This window comes from Sinocyclocheilus anshuiensis, unplaced genomic scaffold, assembly GCF_001515605.1.
Source record: "Sinocyclocheilus anshuiensis isolate Anshui unplaced genomic scaffold, SAMN03320099.WGS_v1.1 scaffold308, whole genome shotgun sequence".
Lineage (NCBI taxonomy): Eukaryota > Metazoa > Chordata > Actinopteri > Cypriniformes > Cyprinidae > Sinocyclocheilus > Sinocyclocheilus anshuiensis.
The window spans coordinates 1,120,030-1,138,673 of record NW_015558619.1 but is presented as its reverse complement, the minus strand read 5'-3'; the positions used below and the strand labels follow the sequence as shown (position 1 = coordinate 1,138,673).

Sequence of the window (18,644 nt, the reverse complement as noted above, 5' to 3'; positions counted from 1 at the left end):
ATGTTTCTGCCTTTTTTTTTTTTTTTTTTTTTTTTTTTCTTTTTTTTTTTTTTTTTTTCTTTTTTTTTTTTTTTTTAAGGAAGAGTTATACATTTCTATGTACTTTTCTATACACACACACACACACACACACACACACACACATATATATATATATGCACACACATACATGCATACATACACATATATATACATATTTTAATTATTTTAAACGCATAACTTTCTGGTAACACAATGCAAAAAAAAATGTAATGGCAATAAAAGGCTTAATTTCCTCTTGTTTTTTTAAGAAAATAAATAGAAATTTCCATTTGGTTTTCTATACAAAAGTTTATATAGAAGGTTTATAAAATATTTCACACAAAAATAAAATTTCATTTATTTATTAATTTCATTTATGTCATTAATTATCATTTGTTCACCTTCAACCGGTATAAGTTTCATAAAGTGATTTGGCTGCAATTTTCCATATTATGCAAGTGTTTGTTGTACGATAAAGAGCTTGGACATTCTGTGAAACATCTCATTTTGTGTTTATTATTATCGAAGGTCATATATGGGTTCAGAACGACATGAGTACATGATCGGATTTAGATTTTTCTGTGAACTAACCCTTTAATAGCAGCTCCTGGAAGCGTGATGAGAGGGAGTCGAGCCGTCTGTGATGAATGTGCTGTCAGGATTTGTTTTGAGGCCCAGAGCTGCATGGGAGCGTTCGGGTGAAGGTTGAGAAGGCTTCACCTTTCAATAGATTAAGGTTGACTGAGGACAGACTGATTTATTCAGCGTGAAGAAAGACTTCATGGGTGACTTCAGCCGTGAGGAATCTGTGAGGATTCAAGATTCAAGATTTTTTATTTGTCACATACATGGTTATATACAGAATATATGACCAGCAGTGAAATGTAAGTCAGGTCCGCTCCATGGACAGTGCAATTATTAAAGAATACAAACACAAGAAAAATATATATAAATATAGGTATGGAGCTCTTGTGTTGCTGCAGATCCTCATGCAGGTGCTTGTTTTCTGGCTGGAGATTGGTGTTTTCCCGTCACTGGTCCAGTGCCATCAGAAACCTCAGTCAATATCACATGAATGTGAGAGTCGAGCCTCATCCCATGGGCTTGTTTCTCCATATGAGGCAGGAAGAACGTGTTTATAGAGTTGAGTCATTCTGTTAGGAGTGCCTGCAGTCTACATGAGGATGGTATAATCGTATTGTTTTGCATGATTTGTTTCAATACTTTAAATATTTTGTTATTTCTTTATTTTGCATTCTTTTATTTTTTGGTATTTATTTTATTTATTATTAATTGTATTATTCTAGGTTTGATTTGATTTTTTTTTTTGTAAATTAACTTTTTGTTGGTTTTTCATAACCTACAGAAACTTTCCAGGTAAGATTTCACCCCAAAATGGAAAAAAAAAAAGTGAAAAAAAAAAAGACTATTTAAATTGTTTTAGGCCTAATTTCACTTTCACTTTCCAAATTTCTCTTTTATTTTCTACATAAAATATGTTGTTGTTTTTAATTTTCCTCTTTATTCTGTTTCTATTTTGGGTTGAAAAATATCCAGGCATTTCTTTGTGAAGTTCACTCATCTCCTTTTTTCCTTTAAGTTAACAGCAGTTATGTTGTTTGCACATTTGCTTTTGTATAAACATAATGCATTTCAGGACAAAAGATCCTCTCTGAATTATTTATAATTCTCTAAACACTCGTGTTCAGCACCTGCTCCGTCTGCTTGTGTTTCCATTCTGTTGTGTATTTTTTCTGTCATTGTAGTGAATGCTTGTTTGTTTTCTTATCAGAGAGTCCTCTGCAGTTCTATGTGAACAACGCTAACAGTCCTAACGTGACAGCGTACGGCCCGGGTCTGGTCTATGGCACCGCCAATAAAACCGCCATGTTCACCATCTACACTGAAGATGCGTCTGACGGTGTGTACTGTACAAACACGCCACGCTCACGCTGCTTCAGCATTTAGCTCAAAACCTTCTGCTGAGAAAACATGCTGTGTTTTGTGTCAGGCGGCCTGGATTTGGCCATTGAAGGTCCGTCCAAGGCTGAGATCAACTGTGTGGACAACAAAGACGGCACTTGTACGGTTTCATACCTGCCCACGCTGCCTGGAGATTATAATGTACTCGTCAGATATAATGACAAACACATCGCAGGAAGCCCCTTCATGGCCAGGATCACAGGTACACCGCTAAAAAAAAACTATTTACTGTAAAAAAAGGCAAATGTGGTTGCCAGAACCTGATTGTAAAAATATACAGTAGGAACATTTTACATTCTACAGATTTAACTTAAATTTACAGGGGGAAAAAAGTTAATGTGTTAATGTGCCAATGTACTGAAATATTTCAAATCAGTTTTGTACCTCTATAAAATACTGACAACCACCAAAAAAAGAGACAACTGATGAATCAAAGTTCATCATGTAATAAAAAACACAATCATGACAAATAATGCAATAAATACTAATTTATTAATGAGAGATGTTATTTAATAATAGTAATATTAATATTAATAATAATCATCATTATTATTATTACCCTAATACTAATATGTAGAAGCACAAATACAAGACACCATCATGGTAACACACTTGACACTAAAATAATGCAATAAATATTAATTTATAAATGATTGCTATTATTAATTATTTACTAACAGTTTTTAATTGATGGTAATAATAGCTATTTCATTTATTTATTATTCTTTCATTTGATAAATTAACATCTTTTTATGTATATATTTAATAATTATTCATTTTGATTAATAATAATAATAATAGCTATTATTTATTTTGTAATTTATTATCATCATCCTCATCTTTACTTAATGCTGATATAGAGAAGATGCACAAATACAAAATACTATCATGGTAACACAAATGACACTAAAATAATGCATTAAATTATGTTACAAAAACCCTATTGTACGTAACCGATAAGAAAAAAGTTGTTTCATTGTTCTTTTTCACTTCCAAAAACTGTACATTGAACCGTATTTTACTGTAAAGTTACATGAAACCTCTCATTAGACTTCTTACAATTTTTCTCTGTATGTAGTAATCTAGTTGGTCTACTTGACTTCTGTAGTAAGATCTGTTTTTGGTCTCTTCAGAGGACAATAAGAGGAAGTCTCAGGTAAAGCTGGGCTCCGCTGCGGATTTCTCTCTGGATATCCACGAGACGGATCTCAGTCTGCTCACCGCGAGCATCAAAGCCCCGTCTGGCCACGATGAGCCCTGTTTGCTCAAGAGGCAGCCCAACAATCACATCGGTGGGGCTGGAATACATGCTCCGATTCTTTCTGCCGGCTGGGAGATTGCTTTGGTAGCACCTGACTGGTCGTTGTCTCCTCAGGCATTTCCTTCATCCCAAGAGAAGTCGGAGAGCACCTGGTGAGCATCAAGAAGAACGGCCGGCACGTTGCTAACAGCCCCATCACCATCATGGTGGTCCAGTCTGAGATCGGAGACGCCAGCAGAGTCAAGGTGTTCGGTCAGGGGCTGGTGGAGGGATGCACCTTCGAGATGGCCGACTTTGTGGTGGACACTAGAGAAGCTGGTGAGAAACACATTTTTATTTTCATTATTTTATTTTATTTTGTTTTTAATTTTTCTTTATTTAATAACGGTTATCATCAACTTATCATATTTTTTATTTATAGATCTAATTATATTAACCACCATTAATTCTTTTACTTTAATAATAATATTATCATCATAATCATCATAATAGCTATTGTTATTATGTTGGTGGTGTTATTTTTTTTAATATATTTTTATACTAGTTTTTATTTACTTATTTGATAGTAACTATTATTATGCTTATTACTGTCTTTATTTAATAATAAATATTGTTGTTTAATTAATATATTAATATTTTATTTTTATTTATTTAATAATTTTATAATATTTAGCTATTCTGTTTAATAATAACTATTAAGATCTATTTATTTAATAAATGTATTTAATAATAATAAGTACTAAAGTCATTAAATGTAGTTAATAATTATTTTTTAAGTTTTTATGTTTTTATTCATTTTTGTTGTTTATTAAATAATAATTTTTAATTTATTTTACTTATTTATTTTTTCATAATTATGATTCTTTTATTTATTTACTAATATTTAATTTAATTATAAAATTTAATGTTGTTGTTTTTAATTTATTTAATATGAACTATTACTATTTTTAATAATAATAATAATAATATGGCGATTTCTTCATTCTTTAAGTCCTTTACCCCACCTTGAGACTTTTCTAAAGAGCTAAATATCATAGTTTTGAGAGTGGGCTTTTTTCACTTGGTTAAACCAACCTAACTTTAGCAGCCGCATATCAACTTCTTCCCAAAAGCCGATGATATGAATGTTTCTCCAAAACAAACGGGTTCATCTGAGGTTATAAGCGTCACATTACAGAATGTGGTGCTTCCCCTCTTGTTTTTTTCCTTTATAACAAAGATATTCATGTTAAATGTTAAAAATGACCGTTTCTTCCGAACCATCTAACCTGCCTAACCGAGCTACATAAACACTAAATAAACCAGGTCTGCCAAACGTCTGGCCGTTAATGATGTTTTCTCAAGCTCTCAAATCCACTTAATTGCTGAGAATTTAATCCAAACAGGTTGTGCAAAGTGGCTCGAAGCTGGAAATGAGAGAGCAAAAATTGGTAATTGGTACCACAGTGGCTAATTATCTCCCACTTACATAAAGAACTTCAAATATTTATGCAATTAGTCCTTAATATATATCACACACTATTAAACTTGTCACAATAAGTCTTGTAGGATCAAGACTGTGTTTACTTCTCATGCATTCAGGTGTGTTTTCTGTTCATGTTGAATGTCTTCATAGGTTACGGCGGTTTGGCGCTGGCCATCGAGGGTCCCAGTAAGGTGGACATACAGACAGAGGACATGGAGGACGGCACTTGTGGCGTCTCATATTGTCCGACTGAGCCAGGCACCTACATAGTGTCCATCAGGTTTGCAGAAGAGCACGTCCCTGGTAAGAGATCGTGCATGAAGCATCATTCAAAACTTCTATTTAATTTAGAATGTGCTCCAAATAAGGTGGAATTTGACCTGTTTATAGATTATTTGGCAAAAGACAAAAAAAAATTAATTGAAAATGGAGTATTAAGCGTATTATTTGTGTTTAATAAGATGATATTAATCATTTTCTTCAAAAGAGACCAAAATTATTTAATACTAGATTTGAATGTCATTTTTATTTATTTAATTATTTTTAAAAGTAATTTTATTTTACCTTTGGCACAAATAATTTAATTTATTGTAATAAATTAAACAATCCTATTTTATTTTTTATATATATTTACTTTCAGCACAAATAAGTTATATATTTTTTTAATAAATTAAACATACTACTTGAAGGTTGATGAATGAATGAATGGTTTCCACAAAAATATGAAGCAGCATAACTGTTTTCAACATTGATAATAATCAGAAATGTTTTTTGAGCAGTAAAGTGAAATTCAACTTTGCATTACAGCAATAAATAGCATTTTTAAAATACATCCAAATAGAAAACTGCTATTTTGAATTGTAGTGATATTCACAATTTTACTGTATTTTTTGATCAAATGAAAGCAGAAGAGACGTCTAGTGTTTGTTCCTGTCATTGTGTGACTTGTATTGCATCTCTGTGTTCACAGGAAGTCCGTTCAGCGTGAAAGTGACGGGTGAAGGTCGTGTCCGTGAGAGCATCACTCGCCGTCAGAAAGCTGCTTCCGTTGCTAGTGTTGGAAGCGTTTGTGATCTCAATCTGAAGATCCCAGGTATGAAACTTCCTCATATCGGTTCAATGAAGATGTCAAACAGACGTCTGTCCTCATTCCGATTCCTCTTCAAATTCTAAACTGGAGTTTCAATGTAGATTAGGCGTGAATTATTTACCATTTCATCCACTTTATGTCAAAAGGCTTGGTTTATTGGCTTGTTTAACACACTCTCTGACAGGATCGCCAGCCAGAAAGCACAAAACAAATGAAGGTGCTGTTGTTTTGCTGGCTCACGTCCTGCGTTACAGCATCGAGTCGCTGTACTTGAGTAAAAACACATGGCTCTGTGAAACAAGGCAACATATGCAGGCCGTGCTGAGCGGATTGAAGTCTCTGCTGTGATTTCCCATCAGACCAGCGCAGCTGCTGCGTGATGCTCACTCGTGTGAAGACTGGCGCTTGGCTTTCGAGGAGGTTTGCTGAAGCTGCACTTCAGTACGAGTCTTGGCGTAGTCTGAAATGTCTTTTTGTGTGAGAGAGGGCAGTTTTCTCCTCATTTCGTTTGAATAGTAATTCTAACAAGCACAAACAGTGTTTAAAAAGATGTTATATTATTATTAATTACAATTAATTTAATATATGAATTATATGAATTTATATATTTATATATTTTTTTAATAAATTAAAATAAAATACTACTTGAAGGTTAGGTGTATTTTATTTGATTTTATTTTTATAATAAATAGAATATAATAAATTAATTAGATGTGAATGTCATTTGTGTAATTTAAAATTATTTTATTCTATACTTTTTTTTTAAATCATATTATTTTGCCTTTCTCACATTTTTTTCCCAAGCAAATTAATAAACCAATCAAATATTTCTAGTTAGATGAATATAGATATGCTGTATTACAATAACTTTATTATTAATTATAATTAATTTATATTTAATATGACATTTTTTTTTTTTTTTTTATAAATTAAAATAATAAAATACTACTTGAAGGTTAGGTGTATTTTATTTTATTTTTATAATCAATAGAATATAATAAATCCAATAAGATACTATATTAAAATTTAGATGGATATTTGATCGATGTGAATGTCATTTGTGTAATTTAAAAGAATTTTATTCTATAATTTTTTTATAATTATGTTGCCTTTCACACATTTTTTTCAAGCAAATTAATAAACCAATCAAATATTTCTAATTAGATGAATAAAGATATTCTGTATTACAATAACTTTATTCTAAACCGTATCATTATCATGTTTTAAGATATATGTATTTTTACATCAGTTTTAGAAAATGACAACTGCATTATATTTTGCAGTAGAGAATGCAAGTGAGCATGTGCACTTTGTCATGTCACCATCGCATCACTCTCGGTGTGAACAGGCCTTTAGATGGCCAGTTAAAACTAAACCGGATCATGCAGACTGCTTCCATATATGATTTGAGAGATCTGTCCTGGTTAATGAGAGTTAGCGGTGATGTAATACAGGCCACACAGACATCACTTTATCCCATATGAGCTCATTCACACACGCTGCTGGATCTGACCGACTCTGAGCTCACAAACGTGCTCTTAAAGTGTTTCATGAGACTGAAAGACATAGAGTGTAAATAACATGCATACATGGCAAAATATCAGACATGCTTCCTCTATAATCTTTTTCCCACTTTACTGTTTTTCTCGTCTGATGCACTGCCTGTTCTGTCCTGTATCTTTCCTCACTTGTTTCTGTCTTTTCCTGCTGTTTTCTGCATCTGTGACTATCAGTGACCTGGTTTCTTCTGGCTTTGGCTCGTGAGTTGTTCTCACGAGGCGTCTATCACTCGCACTGCTCTATTCGGCTCGGGGTCAAAGGTCAGAGCAGCGCAGGGTGGACCCGCTTCACCGTGGGCCGAGTGAGGGTGACCAGGATTGGCACGGCACCCGTCAGAAGGCCCTGCGGAGGGCTGGAGGGTGCGTTATAAACACGCCGCATGTGGACCACGAGGTTGGCAGAACACGCTTGCTTTTGATACTTGTTTGTTTGTGTTTGCATGAACCAGAGCTGCTTTTTTTGCTCATTACAACTTCATAAAAATGTTGAATTATTCATTTATTTATTGTTATCCTCTTGCCATTGCAAACCCAAATGAATATTTCTTCTGTGCAAGGTTATTATAGTCAACTAAACCTAAAAACATAAAACCCTTTTGAAACCCACTTGAAATAAGCGTTAACTGAAATAAAATGCAAAAAAAAAAAAATTCTCATATTTGTTTAGTTTGTTAAATTACTAAAATAATATAAAATAAGGTAAAGCAAAAAGGAAAAACTACATAGATTAATAAAAATCACAAAAACACAATTACTAAAACTTCAACAAAAATAAAATCTATTTTAACTAATGACATAAAGATAATCTAATTTAAATTATAAATATTTTAATGTAATTTTATTTCTAGTTAAATGGGTGGAAATATCTTACATGTCATGATTTTTTGCTTGTTACACCATGTGTTTAAAAATAAAATAGAAAAGAAAAATTACTAAAACTTCAACTAAAATTAAAGTTAAAACAAATTACAAAAAAATCGAATTAAAATTTTAATATCTTAATGTTATTTCTAGTAAAAAAGGGCGGAAAATATCTGTCATCTTTTTTTTGCTCATTACACCATTTTTTCCTTAAACTAATAAAAATTACAAAAACAACAAAATTGCTAAAACTTAAAAAAATAGTGAAAGCAGAAAATATAAAATATAAATTTAATACTAATGTAAAGTTAAAGTAAAAAAAAAAGGAAAATGTTAACATCTTTTTTGCTCATTAAATTGTGATTTTTATTTGTTTTCTAAAAGATGCACAAACAAAACAAAATTATGAAAACTTGAATTAAAAATAAAGTGAAAACAAAAATTCAATCAAATCAAATAAATCCGAACTGAAATTCTAGTAGTATATCAATGATAATAAAATAATACTTCTTCTGTTGAACGTGAAAAGAGATGTTTAGACAAATGTTCGTGCTGCTTTCAGTCTTTTTGTGTTGCGTGGTAGAAAGTCAGTCATACAGGTTTGGAGCAACATGAAGCTGAGTAAATGATAAAAGCCGAGCGCAGGAAGGCTCAGGTCTCTGTATGTTGCTTGCAAAGCCTTGAGAACGAGCAGAAGTCAGAGCAGCTGAGAGCCGTTCCTCCGTCTCTTCTGTCAGCTTCTGCTCTCTGTTCTCCACAGGAATCGACCTCCAGGACGTCTCGGCGCAGGTCAGCAGCCCGTCGGGAGCCACGGAAGCGGCTGAGATGGTGGCGGTGGCAAATCACACCTACTGCGTGCGCTTCGTGCCTCACGAGATGGGCGTTCACACGGTGAGCGTGCAGTACCGCGGGCAGCACGTGCCGGGAAGCCCCTTCCAGTTCACCGTCGGCCCGCTGGGAGAAGGAGGAGCCCGCCAGGTGCGAGCCGGAGGGCCGGGTCTGGAGAAGGCCGACACCGGTGTGCCAGGTATGAACGCTCATTAATCTTTTTTTTACTTCCAGCTATTTATTTTCATTTTGATATTTTAATGTAATTTTAATTCTAGTTTTAAAAACAGGTGGGAAAAGGGTGGAAAATATGGTGTAACGGTGTGAAAATGGTAGTATTTCTTGTACTGCCTTTCATTTATTTTCATTTTATTTTACATTTATATGAATGTTTTAATGTACAGTAATGTTTAGCGTAAAAAAAAAAAAACCTTTTGTTTTAATATTTCGATTTAATTTTCATTTTGGTTGAAAAAGTGGAAATATCTTTAAATGTCATCTTGGGGAAAAGCCTGTTTTGTTCATTACACATGTTCTTTACCATGATTTTCATAAAAAAAAAAATATTCAATTATTTATTCATGTAAATGACTTCGTTCCATTGAACACAAAAGTAAAATACATACAAAAATTTTATACTTTTGGTAGTATGTGTTATACTGCCTTATTTTAGTTTAATTTTACATTTATTTTAATATTTTAATATACAGTAATTTGAACTTAAATGCAGACAGTATCTTTTTATTTTATAATTAAATTTTCATTTTAGTTAGTGGAAAATATTTCTTCAATTTTTTAAATATTTTAATCTCATTTTCATTTTAGTTAAAAAAAAATATATATAGTTTAATCCCCCCCCCAAAAAAAATCATTTTCATAAAGAAATGTTCAACTATTTAATCATCAAAATGGTTACGTTGTTAATTAAAATTATTGTACAATTTTATATTTTATGTTAGTATGCCTACATAATGTTGTAGTTCCTGTAATTGAATTTTACATTGAATTTACTATATTTACTGGTAACTAAAAAAATGGTTTTTTAAATCATAAAAATGGTGTAGATCTTTAAATGTCATTTAAACATAAAGAAATGTTGAATTATTTGCTTACCTGATTTTTCTTTCTTTCTATAAAATTGCATTTTTATGATAGTATTTGTTGTACTGGCATTTAATTTTGAATTTATTTACATATTTTAATTTAACTATTAAAAAGGAGAAAAAGGTTTGGAAATATATTCAAATGTCATCTTGAAAAGGCTTATTTTTTTTAAGGCTTATGCAAATGTAATGTGTTTTGACTGTCTTTGTGAGACTGAACTGTGTATGTTTCTTGTTGTGCTCATGTAGCTGAGTTTAATGTGTGGACGCGTGAGGCGGGCGCCGGCGGTCTGTCCATCGCTGTTGAAGGCCCCAGTCGTGCAGAAATCTCCTTCGAGGAGAGGAAGGACGGATCATGTGGCGTCTCATATGTAGCTCAGGAACCAGGTATAAAAAAACACACGACCTTTCTGTCCTGTGCTCCCTTTGAAAAGCTGAGTTTACCCAAGCAACTGATCTTCAATCTCTTTGCAGGCGACTATGAAGTGTCTATAAAGTTCAACGACGAGCACATTCCCGACAGCCCTTACCTGGTGCCCGTCTACGCTCCTGTCGACGACGCTCGGCGACTCACTGTTACCAGTCTTCAGGTGAGACATGAGGAAACACCAACACACAGACGCGTGTCCGCAGCTATTCGACTCTCAAGCTAGCAACGTTTACACTGGAAAACAGCATTATTAATATGAATAGTGGCTTAGACTTTTGTTGAAAGAAGCCTCTTCTGCTTACCCAGGCTGCATTTATTTGACTCAAAACACAGTAAAAATTATAAAATTGTGAAATATTATTACAATTTAATATGACAGTGACAGTGACATGACATGTGGCCAAGTATGGTGACCCATACTCGGAATTAGTGCTCTGCATTTACCCATCCAAAGTGCACACACACAGCAGTGAACACACACAAACCGTGAACACACACCCGGAGCAGTGGGCAGCCATTTATGCTGCGGCGCCCGGGGAGCAGTTGGGGGTTCGGTGCCTTGCTCAAGGGCACCTCAGTCGTGGTATTGAAGGTGGGAGAGAGCGCTGTACATTCACTCCCCCCACCTACAATTCCTGCCGGACCGGAGACTCGAACTCGCAACCTTTGGGTTACGAGTCCGACTCTCTAACCATTAGGCCACGACTTCCCTAATATAGCTGTTTTCTATTTATTAATATATTTCAAAATCTAATTTATTTTTGTGAGTCAAAGCTGAATTTTCCAGTCTTCTCGCAACCTTTGGGTTACGAGTCCGACTCTCTAACCATTAGGCCACGACTTCCCTAATATAGCTGTTTTCTATTTATTAATTTTTTTAATTAATAAGTTTTCTATTTATAATTAATTTAGAGTCAAAGCTGAATTTTCCAGTCTTTAGTGTCACACGGTAATCAGAAATCATTCTAATATGCTGATTTACTGCTCAAGAAACATTTCTGATTATTATCAGTGTTAAAAACAGATCATTGACATGACTTTGGAGCAGATTTGTCTGGTGAAGTCGTCTTTGAATAGCTGTCGGACATGTGTGGCCGGTCTGGTGTTTCTCTTGTGTTTCATTTAAAGGCTTTTAACAGAATCCTCTCTGGTGAAGCTCACGGTAGGATCAGTTAAAGCAGAGAGACTGCTAGAAACAACCCTTTCCCATCATTCTCTGTAGTTCAGCAAGCCCTGTAGTTCTCATCTTCTCTCTTGTCAAATGTTGGCCGTCTCTCTCTCAGCTTTAACTGATCTTAAGTGAGTTCAGGTGAGATTATGAACAATTAAATATGTATTTTTTTATTTAGTTTTTATTTTTTTCATAATTTTTATTTATTTTATATATGTATTTATTTGTTTTTCAGTTTTTATTTATATGTTTGTTATATTTAGTTATTTTTTTATTCCTTTTATTGAGCAAATAAGCATTTTATGATTATTTTAGTATTATGCTACTTGGTGCACTTTTAAAACATTCAAAACCATATAACAGTATATATCATATTAAAATTCTAATTAAGTCATAATTTAAAAAAGTGAATACTTAAAATATATTGTTCAAACGTTTGGGGTCAGTAATGATTTTTGAAGAAAGTAATACTTTTCTTCAGCAAGGATGGATTAAACTGATGAAAAGTGACAGTAAAGACATTTATAATGTTAAAAAATATTTTTATTTCAAGTAAATCCTATTCTTTTAAACTTTCTATTCATCAAAGAATTCAGAAAAACTAAATGTATCACTTTTTTCCACAAAGCATGAAGCAGCACAACTGTATTCAACATTGATAATAATCAGAAATGTTTCTTGAGCAGTAAATCAGCATAGTAGATGATTTCTGAAGATCATGTGACACTGAAGACTGGAGTAATGATGCTGAAAATTCAGCTGCGCATCACAGAAATAAATTACATTTTACAGTATATTCACATAGAAAACACTTATTTTAAATTTTAATACTATTTCGCAATTTTGACTGTATATTTGATCAAATAAATGCAGCCTTGCTGAGCAGAAGAGACTTATTACCGACCCCAGACTTTTGAATGGTATTGTACGCACATGAAAACCCTTCCCAGAATGCAGTGGTGTGTGAGATGTTCTAAGCTGTGGGTTCACTAATGTAGGAGTCGGGTCTGAAGGTGAATCAGCCGGCATCATTTGCAGTGCGTCTGAACGGAGCAAAAGGCCACATGGATGCTAAAGTTCACAGTCCGTCCGGAGCCCTGGAGGAGTGTGTGGTGTCTGAGCTAGAGCAAGGTCAGAGCTCTTTAACAACTGTTCCAACTAGATATGATGCATTAGATCATTTTCTGTCATAACTACAAAAAGAAAGGACTTCATTACATGTTAAAATAGGTGTTTTTGAATCATGAAACCACATTCACAACCCAGTTTACCTCCATAAAATGATGCTTTTCACTCAGAAATATCTCGTTATGGAAGTAGAGGTGTATATGTTAAATCAGATTCGCAACCCATTATATTTACTACAAGCATCTTGTCACCCAACAAACTTAAATATAAAAAATATACATTTAAATATAGAAAATATATTAAATATCAACTTAAATATTAACTTTACAAACTTCTGTATTAAAAATGTTAATTATATAATCTTAAATACAGAAATTATGAAATATAGAAACTTAAATATAGACAATAGACATACAATGTATGAACCTAAAAATATTAAAATTTACGAACTTATATAAATAGCAAATATATAAACTTCAATATTAATTATATAAAATTCAACATGTTAAATATAAGTAAACTTATTAATTAGCAATGTTATAATCTTGTTTGTTTACTTTTTGTTTCATACTAATGTCTATTTACATGCATTGTCCCTATTAAATAAATGTAAATATTGAAAATGTTATGTATAAATTTAAAATGCAGAAAATGTTAAATAGTAAATACATACATTTCAATATTAAATTGAATATTACATATAAACTTAAATATTAAAGTTCAGTGTTAAAAATATAAAATATATAAACTTAAATATAGGAAATATTTAATACTTAAATATTAAATATACATTTTCATTAAAATTACAAACTTCAGTATTGACTGAATTTACAAACTTAAAATATTAAATGAATAAACTTAAATATTAAATCCATTAAATAATAAATATATGAACTTAATGAAAATAGATAAAAAAAAAAAAAATTCAACATTAAGAATATTGAATATATAAACTTATATATATAATGTTCAGTATTGCAAATATTAAATACATAAATGTAAATATAGCAAAATTTCATATATAAACTTAAATATATAAACTTCAATATTGAAAATGTTAAATATATAAAAGTAAATATAGGAAATATAAACCTCTCATATGAACTGAGTGACTTGATTGTCATGTTGTCGTTTGTGTCAATAGTTGTGCTCATGTTCATGTTTTGACTCTCTGGTTAATTTACTCTGTTCTCCAGACAAGTACGCGATTCGTTTCATCCCTCGAGAGAACGGCATCCACGACATCGACGTGAAGTTCAACGGGACGCACATCCCGGGCAGTCCGTTCCAGGTGCGTGTTGGAGAACCGGGACAGAGCGGGGATGCTGGACTCATCACAGCTTACGGCCCCGGTCTGGAAAGAGGAAGCACAGGTGACACACATCGCTCACTGGGCTTTCCCCGTGCGCCGTCAGTCCGTGTTTCCCACTCTGTGAATACTGATTGCTCCATGTTTCTTTTGACTTGGCGTGTGGAGAGGAAGTCGGGCAGTTACGCACTCACGCTGAACACACTTATTTGCCTTGTCCAAATACCCACACTTGTGGTCTTTGCGTTTGACCACTTGACTACTTCTATGACGTATTTCCTGTATTTGGCCCAAGTGTTCAAGTGAGGATGAAGACCACAAGTGTGTGGAGAACTTTTCATCACTTGATGGGACACACTTGTAGTGTTGTAAAAATGCAAGTGTTTACAGAGCTTTATTTTTATTTTCAATACTTTGCATTTTAAAATCAACTTCTCAACTTCAGTAGTCCCTATAACAGATGACAATTTAATTTTGTGGTGCTTCTAATTAAGTGATAAAAAAGGCTATAGACTAGATCTACCAGAAATGTATGCCTTGTCCAAATACCCACACTTGTGGTCTTTGCACTTGATCACTTGACTACTTCTATGACGTATTTCCTGTATTTGGCCCAAGTGTTCAAGTGAGGATGAAGACCACAAGTGTGTGGAGAACTTTTCATCACTTGATGGGACACACTTGTAGTGTTGTAAAAATGCAAGTGTTTACAGAGCTTTATTTTTATTTTCAATACTTTGCATTTTAAAATCAACTTCTCAACTTCAGTAGTCCCTATAACAGATGACAATTTAATTTTGTGGTGCTTCTAATTAAGTGATAAAAAGCAGTTGCAAATGTTGTACAAAATAATTATCACCACTACTCATTTGCACCAATAAAATGTGCAACTCTTTGTTTTACTACCAAATTATATGTAATATCTAATTATTATTAATATTTCACATACATTGGAAAGGATTCCATGACCTCTCACGAGATCTCGGCAAAAAGTCTCAGGATTTATTTCCAGAACATATGATGCATGATGGGATACACTAAGCCTCGAATAGCGCTCCGGAGCGGTATTCAAGATAGTGTGGATTTAGTGTGCGTTAAGGGCACTGCGCTCTGGCGTTTTTAAAGTCCCCATGAAATCATAATTAAAGTTTTTTGGGTGTTAGTATCAATATGTTGTTTCAGTTAAAATGACGTCAACACAGAGTAACGTTGCGTGTTTCTAAGCATTTCAGGGGACCTTTAAGATCTAGGACAGTCTTGCGCACTTACTTCCTGTCACGCGCACGCGCTCTCAAGTGGCCAAGACCGCAAGTGTGGGTATTTGGACAAGGCAAATGTTTCAGCAGAATGATTTAAACAGAAGGATCTTGGATTACCGAAGATATTTCTCATGGATCACATCCAGAACAAATCTGTCTTCATTGTAACTCGCCTAGTGGCAGAAAAAGTGTAAAGCTCACAGAGACATTCAACTCTGTGCAAAAGGTCGCAGCATTAATGTGGTACCTAGAAATATATTTCAGCTGCGTAAGACAAAAGAAAAGCCACATGGTTAACTTAAAGGAAAGAATATGTTAGGTTTTACAATGAAAAGTGTCAGAATAGTCTCTGGTTCCTGCTGCTGGTGTCTGATAATGTCTGCGTGAACACAACATCACTGACGACTGATCGCTGTTTATCGTTTACAGATTGTTCAGAATAAAATACTGGGTATATTTTGTAGCTTTAAACATTTCCTATTTCTACATCAGTAACAAAATACTGTAGACTGTCACATGACCTTATTATGTTGCATGTTTTATTGTTTAAATACATTTAAATACATTTTATAATTAAATATTAGAAATTAATGGTACATTTATATTTATAAATTTGACCATGATTAATTAATTATATATTATATTATATTATCTAAATTAATTACTTTTATATATTTATATATCATTAAATAATATACATTATTAATACATTTATTTATACATTTGGCAGTTTAATTCATTTATTATTATTATTAAATAACGAAATAACTTACTGTATATATTTATATATCATAAAAAAATCAAAATTAATAATAAATGTATATTATATTGTTTATTTCTATTTTATTGACCACGTTTATTATAACTAAATTACTATTTCTATATAACTAATATAAATTAATAATATATTTAATCACATTATGTTGCTTGTTTAATTCAACAAATGCCTTCAGTTATAATCTCAGAAATGTTGTTTTGCTGTTGTCTAAAATTGTCAACTCAATACTTGATTGAACTTAGAATTTTTTATTTATTTTTTTGGGTTGGTTTATTGCAAGAAAATAAATTAATGAAATGTTTTTATCACTTTGGATGTATTTGTCATACTGGAAATTGAAGGTCAGGTCAAGCACATTGCATGCTGGGATGCCTCGCACAGTGTGCTGTTTGGTTCACTATGCAATTTGGTAAATGCAGTAGGTTGTTTTGGTTTCCATTCATAAAATCTACTGCGCACACTGCATGCTAAAGAAAGAAAGTATGCTATTCTCAACAGCCATTGTGATGCCACATTTGATGGTTGACAGGAAACGAAGCGAGAAAATTGTAGTTGTCATGAACCAGTTTATCATGCGTGCAAATACACCATCCTCCATTCTCACACTCTCATCATACTGACTCTCTCGCCTTGTCTGACAGGTAACCAGGCCGAGTTTACCATCAATAACACCAAAGCGGGGCTGGGATCTCTGGCCGTCACCATCGAGGGCCCGTCGAAGGTTAAGATGGAGTGTCAGGAGTGTCCCGAAGGCTTTAAAGTGCACTACACACCAATGGCCCCTGGAAACTACATCATCACTATCAAATACAGCGGGCCCAACCACATCAGCGGAAGCCCGTTTAAAGCCAAAGTCACAGGTGAGCCGAGCCGGACTGATCGGAGCTGAAGTGATTGGGTTGTGTATGATGGTGTGTGGTGATGACTGTCTGGTGTTCAGGGCCGCGGCTGGTGAACGTGACTAACGCCAGCGAGATGTCCACTCTGATGGTGGAGTCGGTGAGCAGGGCGAGCAGGGCGAGCAGCGTGAACTCCTACAGCGCGTCTCCCAGAGCCGCTTCTGACGCCAGCAAGGTTCTCAGTCGAGGTCCGGGTCTCAGCAAGGCCTTCGTGGGCCAGAAAGCGTCTTTCTCTGTGGACTGCAGTAAAGCAGGTGAGATCTCGGGTTATTACTGGACACAAATTGAGCATGAGCCAGATAAAAGTTTATTACAGGGAACAAATGCATATGCATTCAATAAAATGCACTTTATATACTGTCTTATGTATACTGAAGTGTTTGTGTGTGTGTGTGTGTGCAGGGCGTAGATCACGCGGGGGACATGTCCTCCCACATTTAATATCACGTAAATTTGTCCCCCGCACTTTTTCAGGCAAGTGTGTTTGCATAGAGGTTTTCAAGAGCCGGTGTAAATAAATATAGATTTAAATTCAAAGAGACAGGATAGTCTGTGCATGATCTGATGTTTTATTCGGAGCCAAAATAAGGCAAGATGAACCTCACGGAGCGCAAAACACTCCATGCGGTGTATGTTTCATTCATACTCGAAGCCGGAGGGCGCTCTCGCGCAAGGTGAGATCTCGGGTTATTACTGGACACAAATTGAGCATGAGCCAGATAAAAGTTTATTACAGGGAACAAATGCATATGCATTCAATAAAATGCACTTTATATACTGTCTTATGTATACTGAAGTGTTTGTGTGTGTGTGTGTGTGCAGGGGCGTAGATCACGCGGGGGACATGTCCTCCCACATTTAATATCACGTAAATTTGTCCCCCGCACTTTTTTAGGCAAGTGTGTTTGCATAGAGGTTTTCAAGAGCCGGTGTAAATAAATACAGATTTAAATTCAAAGAGACAGGATAGTCTGTGCATGATCTGATGTTTTATTCGGAGCCAAAATAAGGCAAGATGAACCTCACGGAGCGCAAAACACTCCATGCGGTGTATGTTTCATTCATACTCGAAGCCGGAGGGCGCTCTCGCGCAGAAAGTCGTACCAGGAAATCCTTAATATGGACAAAAGCGTCTATTGTTGTATGAAAACAGTTGTTTACTTTTCACAGAAAAACAGAAACGTAGAAACATAAACAAATCATTATTATTGGTTATTGTCCAGCAGTGTATTTGATTTCTTAGCCAATTAAAAGCTAGAAATAAGAGAAAAATTAAAGTTGCCTATACACTACCAGTCAAAAGTTTTTTATTAGTAAGATTTTTAATGTTTTTAAAGAAGTCTCTTCTGTTCACCAGTCTATTTGATCCAAAGTACAGCAAAACAGTCAAATTTTGAAATAATTTTACTATTTAAAATAACTGTTTTCTATTTAAATGTATTTTCAAATGTAATTTATTCCTGTGATTTCAAAGCAACATTTTTAGCATCATTACACAA

The 18,644-nt window shown here is 33.9% G+C and overlaps 1 protein-coding gene across 2 annotated transcripts in view; it reads left to right on the top strand.

Annotated features, from left to right (window-relative positions):
• Positions 1–18,644, top strand: part of LOC107680511 (filamin-B-like) — a 115,408-nt gene that overhangs the window by 93,985 nt on the left and 2,779 nt on the right. For both annotated transcript variants that reach the window (XM_016476412.1, XM_016476411.1), the window contains 13 exons: positions 1,814–1,942; positions 2,033–2,206; positions 3,138–3,296; positions 3,380–3,583; positions 4,881–5,033; positions 5,701–5,823; positions 9,001–9,267; positions 10,421–10,558; positions 10,646–10,761; positions 12,771–12,903; positions 14,097–14,273; positions 16,888–17,106; positions 17,187–17,399. In XM_016476412.1, coding sequence (XP_016331898.1) covers positions 1,814–1,942; positions 2,033–2,206; positions 3,138–3,296; positions 3,380–3,583; positions 4,881–5,033; positions 5,701–5,823; positions 9,001–9,267; positions 10,421–10,558; positions 10,646–10,761; positions 12,771–12,903; positions 14,097–14,273; positions 16,888–17,106; positions 17,187–17,399 — 2,205 coding nt within the window. The remainder of the gene's footprint in view (positions 1–1,813; positions 1,943–2,032; positions 2,207–3,137; positions 3,297–3,379; positions 3,584–4,880; positions 5,034–5,700; positions 5,824–9,000; positions 9,268–10,420; positions 10,559–10,645; positions 10,762–12,770; positions 12,904–14,096; positions 14,274–16,887; positions 17,107–17,186; positions 17,400–18,644) is intronic.